General features: G+C 34.4%; 2 protein-coding genes and 1 long non-coding RNA gene across 3 annotated transcripts; all 3 read left to right on the top strand.

The window, feature by feature from the left end:
* Positions 1-8,335: 8,335 nt before the first annotated feature.
* LOC100805516 (13-hydroxylupanine O-tigloyltransferase-like) lies at positions 8,336-12,264 on the top strand. Its single transcript, XM_014761698.1, has 3 exons — positions 8,336-8,524; positions 10,052-10,537; positions 11,995-12,264. The coding sequence occupies exons 1-3, from the start codon at positions 8,336-8,338 to the stop codon at positions 12,262-12,264; spliced, it is 945 nt and encodes a 314-aa protein (XP_014617184.1).
* A 3,638-nt stretch (positions 12,265-15,902) lies between these two features.
* On the top strand, positions 15,903-16,994 carry LOC100797544 (lectin CPL). The gene has a single exon (XM_003533983.5). It carries the CDS (start codon positions 15,934-15,936, stop codon positions 16,849-16,851), a length of 918 nt encoding a protein of 305 aa, XP_003534031.1. The 5' UTR covers positions 15,903-15,933; the 3' UTR covers positions 16,852-16,994.
* A 2,260-nt stretch (positions 16,995-19,254) lies between these two features.
* LOC121172765 (uncharacterized) lies at positions 19,255-20,606 on the top strand. The gene is made up of 3 exons (XR_005886372.1): positions 19,255-19,624; positions 20,182-20,257; positions 20,411-20,606. It is a non-coding gene; the product is annotated as an uncharacterized lncRNA (long non-coding RNA).
* The last annotated feature ends 489 nt before the right edge of the window (positions 20,607-21,095 follow it).

Below are 21,095 nucleotides of genomic sequence, written 5' to 3'. Positions count from 1 at the left end.
TCGGGTGGTTGTCAGTGGCCATAGGAGGTAGGGGGTCTGGACTGGGAGGAGAGGGACCTTGGTAAGGCTTCAGCAACGAGACGTGGAAGACCGGATGGATTTTGGAAAATTTAAGTAATTACTTGAGACAATATGCAACTTGTCCAATACATACTTTGATATGAAAACACTCACAAAAATATTTCCCCAGTTTAGTGTATGTCGGGGTGAGTGAAGTTTAGCGATAGGGATGGAGATGAATAAACACCCAATCATTGACCGAAAGCTGAACATCGCAGCGATGGGTGACCTTGTGTCGCTTCATAGTGGCTTGGGCCTTTGAGAGGTGACACTGTAATGTTTCATGAATGGTGGCCTGTGTGGCTAGTAAGGAGTCGATGGCCTCGACTGGTGAGGACCCAAGTAGATAGCTGGGAATTGACGATGGACTTTTCCCATACGTTACCTCGAAAGGTGAAAAACCGATGCCAAAGTGAACCAAAGTGTTATATGACCATTTAGTGAGCGCAAGGAATTTGAACCGATTTGTCGTGAACAAAAGCTCGAAGGTATTGTTCAAGGATGCAATTGAGAACCTCTATCAGTCCATCCATTTGAGGATGGTATGAAGTGCTCATTCAGAGTTTCGTACAACCCAGGCGAAATAATTCACGCCAAAATGAACTGATGAACAGAGGATATTTGTCTAATACCAAGCTACGAGGGAAGCCGTGCAATTTGCAGACAATATCCAGAAAGAGGAGAACGACCTTGTGTGCCATATATTGTGGAGGAAGGGCACCAAAATGAGACCCTTTAAAGAATCTATCCACCACTACCAAAATGGTGGTAAAACCATTCAACGGGGATAGTCCGAAGATAAAATTGAGGGATAAGTCTTCCCAAATTGATGATGGTGTTGGTAAAGGTTGAAGCAGACCCACGAGCTTCTTAGTTTCATACTTGGTTTGCTGGCAGATGAGGCACCAAGAAACATATTAGCGGACGTCGGAGCGCATATAAGACCAGAAGAAATTGTCCTGAAGATGATGAAAAGGCTTAGTAACTCTTATATGGCCTCCAAGAGGAATTTTATGAAATTCCTCCAACAAAAGTGATGTGAAAGGATTGTCCAAAGTGAGCCAAATCTTTTCGTGGATAAAAATGAGATCGCATTGGATTGCGAAGTCCAGGTGTGCCTCTGGGTGTTGGTGGATTTGCTTAAGTAACTCCTGCTAATCCTGGTTTTCCAACAACAATTGTTGAAGTTGTTCCATAAATACAAAGTTGGGGAGCAATCATGAGAAGAATTGATTGGTGGGAATCTGGGAGGCGAAGATATTGCTAGAACCTGACTTGTATTGGATCGTATAGTCATAGCCTAACAATTTGGCAAGATAGGTTTGTTGCTCCGGAGTTTGTATCACTTGCAAAAATTCTTGCTATAAAAGGTGATGGGATAGGAATTTTGAAGGAGAACAACTCCTGTAGCGAAACCTGAGGCATCAGATTCCAAAATGAAAGGAATTGAGAAATCTATCATGGCCAATACGAGAGCCTCAGTCATGAGTTGCTTGAGTTTATTGAATGACAGTTGGACGTCCTGGTGGCAGACAAATTGGTCTTTCGGCAATAGAGTCATTAGAGGTGTAGCCACAACTATGTACCCTTTTATAAAATTTTGGTAAAATCCTATTAAGCTAAGGAAGCCTCGTAGTTCGGGTTAAGATGCTGGAATTGGCCAAGCAACCATTGCCTAAAATTTGATTGGTTTGGTGAAACCTCGTGGGTTGACACAATATGGCCAGGACAATGTAATCAGTTCTGGGAAAACAGACACTTAGAGTGGTGCAGGTAAAAGTGTCCCTACGAAAGTGAAGCGAAAACTACTTCCAAATGGTGAAGATGCGAGGATAGTGATGAACTGTAGACAATGATATCATCGAAGAAAACCACGACAATTTGCGTAGAAATGGTTTGGGTAGTTCATTCATGGTCACCTGAAACATCGAGGGAGCATTACAGAGTCCAAATGGTTTGTACTTGTAATGACCTTGATAAGTAAAAAATGTCATTTTTGGAATGTCCTCGTCAGCCATGCAGATTTGGTGGAATCCTTGGTGAAGATTGAGCATAGAAAACTATGAAGCTTTTCCCAATTTGTCGAGGAGCTCGCCAATCTGTCTTTGGATGTGATCATGTTCAAAGCATAATAATCCACCCAACAACGCCAGCTGTCATATTTCTTTTTTACCAGAAGCACTAACGAAGAGAACAAATTCTAACTGAGTTGAATGAGGCCAACGTCGAGCATATAAGTTACCTGCCTTCCTAATTCTATCTTCTGGCAATAAAGGTAGCAATATGGCTTCACATTGATGGGGTTGGAATTGGGAAGAAGATGGATGTGGTGAGTAATGGAACGATGACTGGTAAGCGATTATGGTTCCTGAAAAATGGTATCAAAACATGAAATGAGGTTGGTGATGGCTGGGGGTGAGGAGGGAAAATCATGTGATGAAGATAGACTAGGGGGGCGTTAAGCTGTGTTTGGGATTTGTGCCAGCTAAAACAAGGCCGAAACACGCTGGGCTTGGAAGTAGTGTTTTAAGTTATTGGGTTGAAGCAGAGTCTAGGCGAAGTAGGACATCTACGTGAAGGGTTATGGGCTGACCCATTTGGGAAAATGGCATTGGGAGGGTGTTGTAGTCAGTAGTTACAAGGCTCAAGTTTTTGAGCCATTGGACCTCGAGAACTTTGTTTGCGCCATAGAGGGGAAGGTGGAAGAGGTTTAGGGTAAATTGGTGACCCAAGACGGCGAGTAGAACCTGAGGACATGTGGTATCGCAGTCCAACAGGTTGTCATTGCCCACCATAACCTACATTGCCGGTGTGGGAGAAGTAGGCAAATTGAGGAACTTTGCAATGCATACCTGAATGAAATTGTGAGTGTTATCCCCATTGACAAGGATAATGACGCGGTGGTGAGAGATATGGTTGTAGATGCGGAAGGTTTCTGCCATAGGCATCCCGAACATTGTGTTGGGGCTTTTAGGGGTGATCGTCAGAAATTTGTTCGAGAAAAAGGACAATGGTGGGTGGGTCATATCCAAAGGAAAGGTTAGGGTGCTGGGGTTTGTCGTCGTCCGTAATGAAGAGATGGAGTTGTGTATATGCAATGGTGGCCGATAACCCGTTTATTTTCACAATGATAGCAAATGTTGAATAATATAAACTTGATTTAGCCTATTAATCAAGTGTTAGGCCCATTAAGTTTGTACTACTACTCCAAAGAAAATTCTAGAGAAATGTAGAAATAAGTAGAAGTAATGTTTAATTAGAAGAAGTGTGTAGAACTAAGTAGTTGGGAGAAGTGTGTAGAACTCTCCCTTGATGTATGTTGAATCTTTCTTGATGTATCTAGAATTTTCCCTTGAAGGCTATAAAAAGGGAAGAGGTTGCCATTTATAAGTAAAACCAATGAAGCCAAAATAAGCCAAAGCAAAAGCATTTCTTAAGTCATAAAAACTATCTAGCCTTCTTTCAAATATTCTCTCCTCCTTCATTTCTCTCAATTACTTCCTAAAATCTTCTCCTTTCCAACAGTAGAAGCCTTTGTTGTGACGAACAACCATGTTGAGCGCTTAGTGTCCAATCACTTACTCACCCTTAGCGTGAAATCGCGAAAACTCATATCAGGATAGCTTTTAAGTGAAAAACAAGAGGGAAAAAGGGCACTTCTGATAGGGAGCACAAAGCATAATCCTAGAGCTCGAGGAAGAAGAAGAAAAACACCAATTGGGAGCCATTGACTACCTCCACACCCATCTACCTTCCATTCCTCCACACATTTTCATCTTTTTTTTGTATAGTTAAGTCTCTCATGACAATGAGAGGCTAAACCACCCATTGTTCACCAAACTATCTTGATGTAATGACTCTCACTATCTATTTAATGTTATTTCTAGTTCATTGTATCTTTTTGTGTTTATTAAAATGTATTTGGATTGATCACCCATATATATGTCATGTTTAGGGTTTAGGCAATGGAAAATGTTTTTAATCCTTAGAATGGGAAAGAACATCTAAATGCTTTATTGTTGGGGATAATATAAGGTTGTTCAGCTTGTTTATGCATCTCCATTAGTCATGTGGTTCAACTAATTTAGTTCTTGAGGGATTAAGAAAGAAATTAGGGGAATTAGGCTCTCTCATGTGAGGGATAACGATTAGAGTATATTAATAGATGTAGGTGATAACTATAGTAATATTAAATAGAGAAAAATTAATTATACCACATCAAGAGTAGTTTCAGTAAGAAAGCCCCCAACATATTCAATCCTGCATTCACTATCCTTTACCACTCACAATGTTTTTCTTACTTAATCATAGCGTAGAATAGTATAGTTTGTTTACTTTACCAAAATGACTCAAATTACACTTCTTAAATCTATTCATTAATTGTACAAAAATTAGGTATACATCGTCTTGAGTACAAACAAAATCCTTATTAACTCGTTGGCAAGTGTACCAAATCGTCACAAGTAGTAAAGTTCTCGGAAGTCCGAGTGTCGAATTCACAGGGACTTTGTTTGTACTTAGATTAATGCAAACCCAATTTAAAAGCAAGAGATAAGAATTTAAAATAAAAGATAAAGAAAGATAGAAGATAAGGTAAAGAAAAGATACGATATTTAAAGTTAAAATTAGAAGATAAAAGAAAAGATAAGATATTTAAAGATAAAATTAGAAGATAAAAGAAAAAGATAAAAGATTGAAAGATCAAAATAGAAGATAAAATATTTAAATTGCGATATGATAAAGATAACTACTTCTACGAAATTCAAATAAAGTCTAAATCTACTAAGCCTAACTACTTATTCCTAATAAAACCCAACAGTAAAATAAGGAATAACTACTTCTAAGAAAACAAATAAGAAAAATAAGGAATAACTACTTCTAAGAAAAGCCAACAATAAAATAGGGAATAAAATCTATATATTAAAATCGTTAAAACATGACAAGTCTAATTAGCCTAGATATATGGATTATGGATTTGTCTGTTATCAATACCAGCGAACTAATTCTGCCTCACATATATCCATCTACTTGCCCCTGATGCCTCACGATGACAAGCCTACCTTAATTACCTATCTTCCAAATGCCCTTTGCGAAGACTCAATAACAAAGATGCATTAAGATTACATTCTAGATGTTTGCTAAAGCATGGGCATTGGGGCATTAAGTCATGCTAACCCAATGATTTCTTTCTTTTATTATCAAGCATTACCCTCTCCCGAGTGGCCTAACCCTTAAAACCAATTCACGCATTCATTCCTTATCCCTAATTAGGCTTTACCCTCTCCCGAGTGGCCTAAAGACTAACAGAAAACAAAGTCCGAGATGCAGACTAAGCAAGAAAGAAAAGCAGATAAAAGAACCTAGAAGGAAACCATTCTAAAAGATAACCCGATAATTTCTTCCTTTTAGTGTTCTCTTAAGTGTTACCCTCTCCCGAGTGGCCTAACCCTTAAAACAGATTCAAGTATTCATTCCTTACCCCTAATTAGGCTTTACCCTCTCCCGAGTGGACTAAACCCTAACAGAAAGCAAGTTTCGAGATACAGGATGTAAAAAGAAAGAACGGTAAATAAATAAAAGAACTTGGAGGTAATTCCTCTTTTTATTGATAACTCTTGAAATGCTCCATACATCATTGTCTTTTTAGGTCTGCCAGACCCTAGCTAGGGGGTTTAGCCACTCATGGCCATTGAGGGCTTTACAATGAGAGAAGGGGTGAAAGAAAGAAAGGGAGTAAATAAAACCCCTAAGAGAGGGGTTATGTGGTGGTGTTCTCTATCCTTGGACTGGCTCTCTATTTATAGCTGCTGAAATGGGCTTTGGGCCTTCGTAGGCGTGCTTAACGCGATACCCCGCGCTTAGCGCGTGTACTTCATGGCCCGCTTAGCCCGTGACGCGCGCTGAGCGCGCGTATTGGGCTGGGCCTTCTTCAAATTTTTTTCTTTTCTTCAATTTTTCTGCCCTTTTTGCTTGTTACACCTCCAATTTTTATATCTACAACCAAAAATTCAATTTAATTAATTTTCTAACTTTTATTCACAAATAACTGCTAAATAATTAATTTCAGGCCAATATTTGACTAATTTTCTACTATCAAAATACAATTATTTAGCAGTTATCAATCCCTGTGGAAGCGATACTCGATCTTATCATTTTAAATTACTACTTGGACGAATTGGTACATTTGCCAATAAGTTAACAATAATATCACACTATTTTGTCTCTTTGCAAATTGTGAACTAGTGGACTTTGAAGAAGTTGCGCAAGATAAAAGATGAGGAGATGCAATGGAAGAAGAAATTAGATTTGTCATGAAGAATGACACATTGGAACTCCTCTCCCTTCCAAAAGGGAACAAGGCTATTAGTGTCAAATAGGTGTACAAAACAAAGAAGAATGTCAACAGAGAAATTGAAAGATACAAGGCAAGGCTAGTTGGAAAAGGTTACAATCAAAAGACTGCGATTGATTATGATGAGGTGTTTGCTCCGGTCGCTTGCCTGGAGACCATAAGATTCTCTCTTGCTGCTCAACACAAGTGGAGAATTCATTAGATGGACATGAAGTCTGCCTTCTTGAATGGAGTCCTTGAGAACAAAGTGTACATTGAGCAAACATTGGGATACAAGGTGAAAGGAGAAGAAAACAAAGTTCTGATATAAAGAAGGCACTTTATGGACTAAAACAAGCACCGAGAGCATGGTATAGTCACATTGACAAGTGTTTCCAAGAAAATAACTTTACAAAGTGCCCACACGAGCATGCCCTTTATGTCAAGATCAAAGATGGAAATATCTTGATCATGTGTGTATATGTGGATGACTTGATCTTCACAGGAAGTAATCCAAGTATGTTTAAAAAGTTCAAGAAAACAATGCTCAAGGAGTTTGAGATGACCAATATTAGACTAATGTCATACTATCTTGGCATTGAGGTAAAGCAGAAGGAAGATGGAATCTTCATTTCACAACAAAACTATGCAAAGGAAATGCTCAAGAAATTCAAGATGGATAGTTGTAAGCCAATTGGAACACCGATGGAGTGCAAAATGAAGTTATCAAAGTTCGACCAAGCATAAAAGGAGGATGCTACAAATTTCAAGAGTTTGGTGGTTAGTTTGCAATATTGGACGTCCACAAGACCAAACATTCTATAAGCTACTAGAGTCACTAGTCAATACATGGAGACTCTCCGACCATTACTCATCTCAAAGCCGCAAAATGAATTCTTCGCTATATCAAAGGAACAATCGGCTTTGGCTTATGGTTCTCAACAAGTAATGACTATAAGCTTGTAGGTTACAGTGGCAACGATTGGGCTGGAGATGAAGATGATAAAAAAAGTACCAGTGGGTTTGTGTTTTTCACGGGGAATACAACCTTCACTTGGATGTCAAAAAAACAACCCATAGTCACTCTTTCGACTTGTGAGGCAGAACATGTAGAAGCTACTTCATGTGTTTGTCATAGTCTGGCTTAGGAATTTGTTAAAAGATTTAGGCATGTCACAAGAAGAGCCGACCAAGTTCTTTGTGGATAATAATATAGCCATTACTTTAGCAAATAATTTAGTGTTCCATGATCGAAAAAACATATTGATACCTATTAGCACTACATAAAGGAGTGCATGGAAAGAAAGAATGTACATGCATAATATGTGAAGTCTCAAGACCAAGTAGCTGACATCTTCACCAAGCCGCTCAAGCAAGAAGACTTTATCAAGTTAAGAAGCTTACTTGGAATGGTAAATCAAGTTTAAGGGGTGTTGAATAATATAAACTTGATTTAGCCCATTAATCAAGTGTTAGGCCAATAAGTTTGTACTATTACTCCAAAGAAAATTCTAGAGAAGTGTAGAAATAAGTAGAAGAAATATTTAATTGGAAGAAGTGTATAGAACTAAGTAGTTGGAAGAAGTGTGTAGAAATCTCCCTTGAAGTGTGTGGAATCTTTCTTGATGTATCTAGAACTCTCCCTTGAAGCCTATAAAAGGGGGAAAGATTGTCATTTGTAAGTGAACCCAAAAAAGCCAAAAAAAAAAAGCCAAAACAAAAAATTTCTCAAGTCATAAAAACTAGTCTTCTTTCAAATATTCTCTCGTCTATTTCTCTCAATTAATTCCTATAACCTTCTCTTTTCCAACAGTAGAAGCCTTTGTTGTGTCGAATGACCATGTCCTTCGATGAGAGGCATTTGATAGGGATCCTAGGGTTGGAAATCACAAAGGACCCCGACAGTGGGTTTGACGGAGGGGGAAAGTGGAATTGAGCTCTAGAATGGCGACAACGGTCCAAGATATTGTCCTTTTGAAGCTTAGCCAGAGCGGTTGCCAGGGTAAGCGAAAGAAGCTGGAGAACCTAAACTTCACACCACAACTCTGGGTTCAAACTGGAGACAAACCAATTGAGAAGAAAAGGTGGAGCGAGACCTACAATTTTGTTTACGAGTCTCTCAAACTCTGCCAGGTACTCATTAATGGAGCCTCAATGAGAAAGTTTGAACAAGGCTCCCTAGGGTGTCGTCATAGAACAAGGGGGCGAACCGGGATTCCAAAGCTTGGAGCATCGCCGGCCAAGACGCGAGAAAACCATTCCTCAACATCCATTGATATCAATAGAGGGTAGGTCCTTCCATGCAAAAGGAAGCTACCATAAGTCATTCGTGATTAGGTATGCCCTAGTAGTCAAAGAACTGGAATATTTTAAATATCTTGCCCATGGGGTCCTGGCCATCGAAGCGTGGTACCTCCAGCTTCATGTGAAGGCATGATAGTGTGGGAAAGGTGGGTGTTTGTGGAGATTTTGATAAAGAGAGGGTAACTGGCAAAGCAGGTAATCATTCCAGAATGGAATCAATCTTGTTGTTCATGGTCATTTGGGCTTGGGTGAGAGCGGTGTGGTTCTATGCCAGGGTGGTTTGGCTTTGCATGAGGTGGTCAGTGGTGATTTGGCGGGTATTGTGGTCGAACATGACAGGTCAGACCAATTGATAGGTAAGCTTCTATACCAAATTTAACTAAGTAAATATAAGGGAAGTTTCTCTACTCATTTCATTGCTTATTATGGTATTTATAATGGATATAGGTGAAGGATGATACTGCCAATCATTGGCCAACAGGGGAATTCATAATAAAGCTGAAAATATCAAAGTGATAACAAAATTGGAGGATTAGAAATCTAAATTGGTTATAACAATATAACAGAATTGTTAACGTTGCAATGAGTAAATATCCAACAACCTTTGTCCTTTTCTGAGCCTGAACTACATGAAGTCATTGAGGTAATTGGACCCCTTATGTGTCCTCTTGGGCCTAGTAGATGTTGGAGTGTTGCTATCACTCAATCTGCAACATTTGTAGCTTTGTCTTATGCTCCTAAAGGTAAATTTTGTACTAAGTTTTGTTTCAAATCAATTATATTTTTTTTCTTATATAAAAAATTACATCACTCGATTCCTTATTAGAATTTCTTTCATCTTTTTTTTTTTATATTTTAATCTTTAACAGGCGAAAAAAATTATATTATGTTACATTAGTGAAAGATATATAATATGTTATTAAAAAATATTTATACGTCATAATGGGTGTAATACAACAGGCAACACACACTAGATTTGTGAGGAGAAAATTTGAATTCGATACTCGCAAAATACACTTTTGGGAAGGAACGAAAAACTTTAAGTGTACTAATGATTAATTTCATAACTGGTCCAAAGGACCAAAACTTGTAGAAATACTTTAACGCATCACCGAGGAGTCTATAATCTTAATTGCGAAACTACTAAATCAAAAAATCAAAAAATATTTATTATAATACTGTTCATGACACTAAAGAAAAGAACATAAATTACAAGGCAATTAAAAATGTGGTACTAATTTTGTTTAAATAAATTCCAGCAATAGCACAACATGTAGACCATGCATGCTTCCAATGTCCATTGTCAATTGCACACACTATAAATACAAGTTCCAACTTCCAAACTTCAACCAATAGCACATCCACCTCTCTTCTTTGCTTCCTATACAACATAAATTGGTTCTCCAAACTTCATCTCTAGATTTTACTGTAAGGAGAAACCCACCAGAACTAGTAGCCCCAGCAAATCCCACTCCACGTGAGCTTAAGCTGCTATCAGGCATAGATGACCAACATGGCCTGCGTTACCAACTTCCATTTGTTCAATTCTATCGTTACCAACCTGCAATGGCAGGTAAAGACCCTGTTCAAGTCATTAGAAAAGCATTAGCCAAAACACTTGTGTTTTATTATCGTTTTGCTGGAAGGCTTAGGGAGGGTCCTAATGGAAAACTAACGGTGGATTGTGATGAGGAAGGTGTCTTGTTCATTGAGGCAGATGCAGATGTGGCAATTGAACAATTTGGTGACAATTTTATGCCCCCATTTCCTTTCTTCGATGAAATACTTTACAATGTTCCTGGTTCTGATGGAATCATTGAATGTCCGCTCGTGCTTATTCAGGTTATCTCACGTACATTCTTGTTTATATTGAAATATATTTTCATGAGTTTTATTTTTAATTTCATAAACAGGTTTTATTATTATTTTTAAATATAAAATAATCTAATGTAAACCGAAAATTAATATATCACGTAAATTGTTAACACTTCGCTAGAAAAATCCTCTCTATATCTTTCATTCGGAACTTTAACTGCGTACGTGTACGTAAGTAGATATATTCTGTATATGACAAGAATTTTATTACTCTCTTGCATTGAAGACCCGATCACTTAATTATTTAAGATGGGATGGTTTTTTAGAATTTAGGATTGATCCAGGAATGTAATTTATGATTTAGTACAATAATGATTTTTTTAAATTTTTACTGTAATAAAAAATGCCTAATAACTAATCGTGATAAAAAAAAACAATTTTTTTTTTTTTTTTTACTTTTCTCTATTAGTTGACTGATTTCATTAAAAAAAATATTTGGAACATTAACATTATAACCCTTTTATTTAGTACAATATGAGGAAACAAGTCGTTCTACCCAGCCAATTTTTAATCATGAAAACATATTATTTTTATTTTTATTTAATTACTTATTTCGTTACTATATTTATAAGACTTTCATTTTATGCCCCTATATTCTAAAAAACATTTATTTTAGTTCTTACATGGACCATTTTTATTCTATTTTAGTTTATATATATATCATTTTTAATCACTTTTAGTCTATACAACAAGGATTGAAGGTATTAAAAATAAAGGGAATTTAAGGGGATGTTTTTAAATATAAGAAACAATTTTTATCTGAATAAAGTGGAGTACCCACTGTTGATAGAAAATTATAAGAAAATAATTGGTGGCTACCCAATTTAAAAGGACAACTAAGGAGATAAAGAGTGAGAATAAAGATAAATATAAATAAATATAATAGATAATAATATGATGTGATAAAATTAAAAGAAAGAGATAGAAAGAAATTATAAAAGAGATGGAAAGAAATTATAACTACTAATGAAATATTTGGAATTGTTTAAGTGTTCAAATATCATTATTCAAGATTATGATGCTTTTCAGTGGGTGATTTTGGTCCCTTAAATTAACAGTTATTGTGTCCTAAGTAGTAATTAATCTCATTTCTTATTCTTTTATCCCATTATAGACCAATTTTATTTTTTTTCTGTTCTTATAAAACTGCATGTGGGATAAACGGATTATAAACTTTTTTAATTTATTGTTGGAATGACATACAAAAATGTTAACGTGGTGTAAAATAATAAAAAAGATATGATAATTAATACCAAACGTTGTGGAAATTATTTAAAACAACTTGAGTTTTGAAAATAACTTGTATTTACTAATTAGTGGTTGGGCTATGCATACAACTTTGTTGATTCATGTCTGTAGAGAAACAAAAAGAAAAGAAAAAAAGTTTTAAGAATCACTCACAATATACAAGATTCTGATTCAAGCTAGGAAAACAGCTTGCTTACAAATTAAACGTGTATGAAGGGCAAGTGACACGCCTCAAGTGTGGTGGTTTCACCTTAGGGTTTGCATTGGAGCTAGTGAAGAAGGCAAAGAATGAAGCAAATGAAGAGTATGTGCATTCGGTGGCAGACCTTATGGCTACTAAAGAAAGATCTTGCTATCCTAGGTTAGGGTCTTTTAGCGTGTCAGATCTTACAAAGGCTGGGATTATAGACGTGAACTTTGGGTGGGGCAAGGCTTTGTATATTTGAATAGAAAAAGGTGGTTTTGGGGCCATGCCTGAAGTGAGCTTCTATAATCCATACACTAACTCTAAAGGAGAACAAGGTAGGGTGGTTCTGATTTGCTTGCCAGAATATGCCATGGAGAGGCTTGAGAAAGAGTTGGACATTATGCACAATCATGTTATTAATGTCCAATATCTGAAGGATGGTAATAATTAAGCAAATACCAATTAGCATGCCTTGTGTGATGGTAAATAAAATATGTAATGTCTACCTTAATAATTAAGCCTGCTCTATGGTTTAGATTATACAACTTGTAGTTCAGCAAAACAAATACTAATAACAATAATATGATGATGATATATGAATTTATAAAATATATATACCTAGTTTTGATTGGAAAGTTAGCACTTTCCTTCGAGAGCATTCTCTCTTTGAATTTAAATCTCATTTTCACTTTATTATATTCATTGTTTCTTTTCTTTTTGTTACAATAATGGGAAAGAAAAACCAATTAAACAAAAAAAATTAAGGACTAAGTAAGGCTGAAGATGGAGAGATTATTAAATAGTTCAAGAACACCACATGTAAATGGTGCCAACCAATAACTATAGGAGGACATCCGTGTATTCAGGTTTTTTAGTTTATGAGGAAAAAAAATTAATAACATTTGATTATGTGTAATGCAAAGAGAACTAGAGATTATTCTGGATTTTGTTGCAAGGACCACATGATAATTTATTCTGACACCTATCACATCCAGGAGCAACAGAAAGGCCATCTCTGAGGGGGTTGTATCCAAAAAATCATCAGATGTTCATTACACCTGGTTCCTATCTTAGTTAATCTGCATGGCATAGTGGTTTCCTTCTTGAAAAGTGTGAGCTAAATGACAGTACAATCATTCGGGGTGAAAATAGCTTTTAATGATGGATATTATAGTGTGGTTTCAGTCCTCTTTAATTTGGATATAAGACACCTGGACCATTGTCGACTGTTTTTCATTGGATATGCGTGGGCTGCTGATGAAAAATGAACAAAATTTCAAAGAATTGGTGACAATGGTCTGTTGGGAAAATTGGAAGGATAAAATGCGAGTGTTCAGCAATTCCAGTCACTGTAGGAACTGGGTTATGCTTACTGTTTTTGCATGACTGGCAGAGATTTTTTTCTGACGCCTCAGCTTTTTATAGTTGGTAACCTCAACACAGCAAGGTGCATTGAAAATTAACATTAATGATGCAAGATGATCTTGATCCAATGGTTATGGGCGGGTAATAATAACCATTCTTCATCTCGTCACTGTGTGCCTTATGTTTCCCCAAAACTAGGTTAGGTTAGGGGAAGCATGACTATTATTACCTGTTCATAACCAATATATATCAATAATTAGGATTTTAAAGGAATTAAAATTAAAAAATATAAACCTACAAGAACTATAAATAAATAAATAAACTTATATTAATTGAATTTAAAAATATTAACTTAATTATAAGAACTAAAATTAAAAAAAATAAATTTATAGGGATTTAAAATTAAAAAAAATGTTAATTTATGTGAACTAAAAATATATTTAAATCTAAATATGTATTAGTCGGTGAAGGTTGTAGCATTACCATTGAATTCATTTCAACGTCATGATTATGTTGAAAGAAAAATGTTTAATAGATACCCAATGAATTCAATACCTAAAGAGAATTGTAGTCATAATAAGATTTATAGTGTGATATGAAGAAAGAAATAAAAAAAAAATGAAAGGTATTGATGAAATATTTAAAGTAAAGAATGATTTTTTAGGGAAATATAAAAATGTTAGTTATGTACTTTTTTTTCATTTTTTTTCATTCTCCTTTTCTTTTCAGGAGTGATATTTACATGGAATTGATTATTGCACACCTATCTTGTTTAACATAATGTATAATTTTTATCAAATATTTTTTTTATTTGTAAGAATTGAAGATGATACTAAGAAGTTTATAATATTTATATATCATGGTGAATCAATTGAACTAGATTTATTTGTATATTTTTTAACAAATATTAAAGAACACGTTAATATTATTAATATTTAAAAAACATACACTTTTATTGAAAAATATTTAGATTATATTATATTTTTTATAATACTTTTTAACCAAAAAGTATTTAAGTATTCGATTTAATACGCAGTAATCAATTTTCTATCAAAGTGACTCATTTAAAATAAAGTAATATTTCTATAGGTACTATAGGTTCAAGTCAAAAATTAGACTCAAATCTTTTGTTAAGAGATATAAGTATCAAATTAATATTGTGTCGATAATTTTTATTATTATTTTTCTTTAAATTATACTCATATAATACTAATATATACGTTATATGTTATATGTTAGTTTATTTTCTATAAATAAATTAAAATAGCTATATAATTTATAGAAGCTCCACTCTCTTACTCCCGTGGTATAAAAGAACCCATAGTAATGCATGTGTCTTCAGCAAATCATAGGCAAAACCATCAAAGTGTCCCGTGGTTAAAAAATTCCAACTAGCAGCAAAGTGTTATATGGATATAAAATGCAGCAAAACAGGGGATTATGAAAAATGTAAAAGGAAGTACACCGATTTCTCTGCAACTTGATAATGCATGTGACACAATTGGCACCCCTGTGAAACAATATATTACCACAAATATATTGATAGGATAATTATAACTTACTTTCTATATCTTATAGTTCACTTTTCGTATCACATGGCATATTATGTTTATTATTATTTTTCTCTATTTTTTTTCTTTCTATACGTATCCTTCCAATCCAATCCAATCCACCCAAAAATGGAAGCTTTTAACATTATTGAGATTGGTACGTACAGAAGCAACAAACTGGCTCGGCTCCCACACCATTCGTAGGAGTGGACTTTGTTGTCGAATGTTAGCATGCATAAATGATTGGAAAATAAACGAGGGAAAAGGATATTTGGAATTTCAATATTTAGGGAATGTTGAGTACTATAAGAAAAGAATTTTTTTACCATATTCTTAAATTTATTTTGTTAATTCCAATTTAAATTCAAACTTTGATACATCATATGAAATCAATAAACATAAATATATCGATAACTGATAGAACAATATCCAAGGACAATTTTATCTATTTATTTATTTTGTAAAATCCAATTATACATTCACTATTTAATTATGTTCTGCACATAACTAAGTTAACTCAAGATCACAAGGTAATTTACATTTTAACTAGAAACTTTTTTTAAAAAAATATCTCTATAGTCACAGAACTCACGAAACTGAGATCCTCTAATTAAAAAGCTAAAACTATTGGCCATTTCATCAAGTAGAAACCTGTTTTTATAAGGTAGAATAATTTATTTAATGAAAACATATATAGTCTAAATAGCTTCATATCTTAGTATATAATTATGTTAGTCAAACTTAGGATAACATCCCAATCAAGGTTTTGAAATATTAGTTGTGGTCATGATTTTGTATATGGTGGTATATCACGGATAAATACAACCAACGTGATTTCAATTACAATTGCAAACAGTTGAAATTTTGATGTTATCCTCAAAATAATAATGGCAGACCATTTTTCAAAACCTTAATTCCAATACTGGCAATCCATGCTACCAGTATAAATACATAACAAGGTTGTAGCACTAAAAGCACCAACCACTGAATTATTATTCATTAATTTCAACACCATGGCTATATGGAAAACCAACAAATCCCTTTCTCTTCCTCTAATGGCCTTCACAATGGCAACCATGTTCCTGATGCTGCTGAACAGGGTGAACTCAGCAGATTCACTCTCCTTCAGCTTCAACAACTTCAGTGAAGACCAAGAGGACTTGATCCTCCAAGGTGATGCCACCACTGGTGCATCTAGTGAGAACGATAAGAATGTGTTACAACTTACCAAGTTAGACGATAGTGGGAAGCCAGAGTTCGGTAGTGTGGGGCGAGTTTTGTACTTTGCCCCAGTGCACCTCTGGAAAAGCTCTCAACTAGTGTCAACCTTTGAAACCACCTTCACCTTTAAGATCTCATCAGCATCACCTGACTCTGTTCCAGCTGATGGTCTTGCTTTCTTCATTGCTTCACCTGGCACTACTCCTGGTGCTGGTGGCCAGGACCTTGGTCTCTTTCCTCACCTCACTTCTCTCAAAAACTCTTCCTCCTCTCATCACAGAAAAGTTACAAGAATTACTGGTGTCAAAGATCTTGCATCAGAGCCGCTGGTTGCTGTTGAATTTGACACCTTCATAAACACTGATATTGGGGATCCAGAATATCAACACATTGGAATTGATATAAACTCTATTACTTCAGTCACAACCACTAAATGGGATTGGCAAAATGGGAAAACAGTCACTGCACAAATAAGCTACAACTCAGCCTCTAAAAGACTAACTGTTGTTGCTTCTTATCCCGATTCTACTCCCGTGAGTCTCTATTATGACATTGACCTCTTTACTATCCTTCCTGAGTGGGTTAGAGTTGGATTCTCTGCCTCCACTGGTGGTGCAGCTGAAGCAAATACCCTTCTCTCTTGGTCTTTCAGCTCAAGCCTGCAAACTAATCAAATCCAGAAGGAGGACATGCATGGTATTGTGATGTAATATATATAAAGCCAAGTGGCTAAATGTTAATTTACGTGTCCCGTCTATGATATATTTGCATGCGAATAAGAAGTAATGGACAATGTATCTAGTCCTTTAGTTTATGCCTGTGCTAATATATATATATGATGTTAACTTGTTTATGTTCTATTTAGTACATGCAACATCTATATTTATATATGTTAACTTGAGCTTACTCTTTTTTAGAGTTTGATTTTTTATATATTAATAATTCAAAGATTTTTATAATATTAATTAATTAAAAAAATATAATTTCAAAAAATTTTAATTACATAATAAATTATAATGTAACAAAACCTATAATATGAATATATTATGATTAAATAGTTTTTTTTTTACTGTAGGTGAATATTAATAAAAACTAACATTGAAACAAACTAATATTTATTTTATAATTGATGACTCGGTTTTTTTTTCTTTTCTTTAATATTGGCTTTTCCCGTTTCATCCCTCTTTCTGCCACCACAAACCTTCACCCGAAGCATGGCATGGCTCCCAATCTGCAACCACCGACACCATGAAGTTGTCCTTCGTGGAGACTAGATGACAAGTAAATAGCAGTTATAGAAAGCTGACAGCTAATAGAGACATTTTAAATTGCAACTAGCATGGTATAAAACAAAATTAAAGTAAAATATATTTAACAAATATCAAGGCTACTGGCTATTAAAGAACCCATCCTAGGCAAACTTAAAACTAGTTGCCGTGTTACTTCAGAATTTTGTTAGAGTTGCCAAATACATCAATACTTCATTAATTTAAGGTCACATGAGCACTGGCTAACTTCTAGTTTTGAATTTTAATTTATATATGTGCTCCACAATACTTTTAGGAGGTTGGAACTTTCATCCTGGCCCTTTGTCTTGGACTTATAGAGCTCTTAGAGAGAGAGATGACGCCTACTCCCAGCTGGATGAGTGTGCAAGATCCCTAATTTTTTTCTCTAATACTTTTTATAATGTGTGCTTGAAGTATGGCCATGGAGAGAAAGGACTCAATTGTTACGCATTTTGGACTCAGTTTTTAATCTATTAAGGTTCAATTTCAATCTTTATTATCTAAAATAAAAACATCAAAATATAATTAAATAAATAAATTTTCGAAAAAAATTTAATATAATATAGAATAGATATAATATCTTTCACTCTAATATTCTAAAATTTATTTTCTTGAATTTAAAATTTAAAATAAGTGAATTAAATTAAAATGTAATAGAGAAAAATATGTATAAAGTATTTAAATAAAAAAACCGTTTTCTTTACATTTATATATTTATTGTTTACTTTGATTTAAAAATTTTATAAATATTTTTCTTTGTAAATCTATACAAATTATCCATATATTATACTTTCATTATATTTAAATTAATTATTAGATAAAATTTTGGGATGAGAAAATTAGTTTTAAAAATTGAGAAATTATAAATACTAAATTGGATTAATTAAAACTAAATGGATTAAAAAAACACCAATTGGTGGAATAGTTTTTTTTTTATGTGCCAAAAGATTGATGAGACGGTTTCAAATAATTAAAGTTTAAGTAATACGAAAGACAGAATCACATTATGAACTATATATGAAGAAAGTTGATTAGTTTTATTTAATTAAACAGTTTATAAAACCTAGACATTACATCTGATACACTAAAAATTAATTAATAGTGAAAAAATTAAACAGAGAATCAGACAACTTAAGAACTTTAATAATATTTAGTTTATTGCTAAGACTGCAAGAGAATAATAAAAAAATATTGTTATGGAAGACAATATTAACTGATTGATAAAAAAATGCAGTTTTTTTTTTTTTGGGAAATTGATTGATACATGCAAAATTACACCAACTTAATGTTTATAATTTCCTTGACTTGTGCTTTTGTTTCTTTGTTTATACTTTTTCTGCTCTTATACTTCCATTGGTACCTTAGTGGTTTTGATTTAATGTTAAGGTTGGTGACAATGAGGGAGATTGTGCTGCTCGAGGTGTCCATCTTTTTGAAAGTATTGCAACTGAAATAATCAGTTCCATGAGCACAATGCTGTAAAATTGCAGGCAAGTACCTGAATTACACCATTTTGTCCCTTTCTTGCTTACTTTTTGGAAGAAGAAAAAAAAGTCACCCATTGTAATCACTTTTGAAAAGTGTGACCTTTTAAGAAGTATAATAAGTTTGGTGATGTCTTTGATTTCTTGTGTGGCTTGTGTTTCTGAGTTTCATTTTGTCGATTATGTGGCATAATTTATGGTACTTCTTTGTCAATATGTGCTCTGATTCGCTCTATGCTTTTTTTTGAAGTCATGGTAATATAATATTATATTCACCCAAGTTATTGTTTGATCCTTTGTAAGACTTTCTGAGAACAAAGGCAGGTCTTTATGTGCGAGATATGTTGTCTAAAGTTGTACCTGCAACATTTTACACAATAAGTTCTTTTTCTAAGTTGATATGGCGGAGTGAACAGTCATCTCCAAAGAAATCACCAATTTACTCGAGGTAGGAGTAACACCAATTTCGGTCCTTTCTACGCATTTTGATTCTAATACTGTTTCTTCTGCATTAAGTGACAACCAGGAGCAGCACACCTCCTGGGAAATTCACTCTGGTGTCAACTCCTGTAACTCTTTGCAGGAAAGCATGTTGTCTTGCATGGTATCAGAAAGAGCAGATTAAAATTTTTTCATACAAAAAATTGTTGGAGGTGAATTGAAGGAAGAGGCTGCTCTTGGGTCAGAGGAAAGACAGGAAAAAAAGTCAAGTTTGTCTTTAGCTGACTTAACAGATTTGATCCTTTAAGCTCAACCTATTTCTTGATCATTTTTTTATCACTAATTGAAATTGATTGATTTAAACCTTAAGGTTTTGATTTCAGCCTATAATATACTTTTGTTGGTTAAGTTGATAACTTCCCAATGCAATGACTATATATGTTTTTCATCATCTTATCTTTCGGTTCTCATGTTTAATGTGGGAAGAACATGTTATTTCGTACTTTTTCAATATTCTGAACTTGTGAAGCATCTTGAGAGTTGAGACCTTAGTTAAAGTCTTGGTTTGGGGAAAAATAAAGGAGCTTCTTGCTTGATGTTTATTCATATATAATCATAATCTTGAGGACAAAATTGAATAGAAGTGAGATTGTTGCACGCCAAGTTCCAAAAGAACTTTAACCCTTTTGTGTGATTGTTAAATTTTTTTCAACACTAGAGTTCTTTTTTTCTTGATCAAGTATATTTCTAGATACTTTGACATTTTTTGTTTAAGTATGCATGGCTTCGAAAAAATGATCTGAATCACTAACATTTCATGTGTTAGATGGATCTGGCCAAATCAATCAGGCAGGAATTGATCATTAATTATAATAAACTCATCAACGCGTTACTAGCCAAAGGTAACTCTCATTATCCATGTGCAGCTGTTACATTTCTATAATTTAGTTGTGAATACATAATAAAAGTTGCATTCCATCAACAAATGTTGTCTACATCTTGAGAGTTCAGAGTTATAGTAACATTTATGATTGCTTGATCCCTACATTTTGTAGGAATTGAATCATATGTGACTCTATCACTGGGACCTACCTCAAACCTTGGAAAACAAGTATAAGGGATGGCTAAACACTTCGATCATGTATGAAATATACTTCTTCGTTTTAAACATGATTTTTTACATTACTCTCAATTCTGGTAACAAGAAAATATGCTTATAGCTATGAGATTCTTGTAAGCTACAGAAAGTACTTTGCAACTTATGTCGAGACATGCTTTCAGAAATTTGGGGATAGGGTGAAGCATTGGATCACATTCAATGAGCCACATACATTTTCCACCCAAGGATATGATGTTGGTCTACAAGCGCCTGGTCGATCTCCATTCTCCTTCACTTGTTCTGCTTCTAAACCTTACATTGTTGCTCACAATGTCCTACTCTCTCATGCAACAGTAGCATATATATTTATAGGAAAAATATACAAGTACAGATGTTCTCCAAGTGAAATTATAGGGAGGATCACTAGGGGTAGCTTTTGATGTCATTTGGTATAAGCCACTAACAAATACCAAAGAAAACAATATTGATGCAGCTCAAAAAGCACAACATTTTCAGCTGGGCTGGTAAGTCATTCACAAATTCATAAAACCATTATCATTCACCACTTTATAACTAGATTGATATCTCAAGTAGTCAATGGTTCCTTCTTCATAATTCATAAATAAGTTCATCACACTTGT

This window comes from Glycine max, chromosome 9 (assembly GCF_000004515.6).
Source record: "Glycine max cultivar Williams 82 chromosome 9, Glycine_max_v4.0, whole genome shotgun sequence".
NCBI classification, from domain to species: Eukaryota; Viridiplantae; Streptophyta; class Magnoliopsida; order Fabales; family Fabaceae; genus Glycine; species Glycine max.
This window is presented reverse-complemented; position numbering and strand designations above follow the sequence as displayed.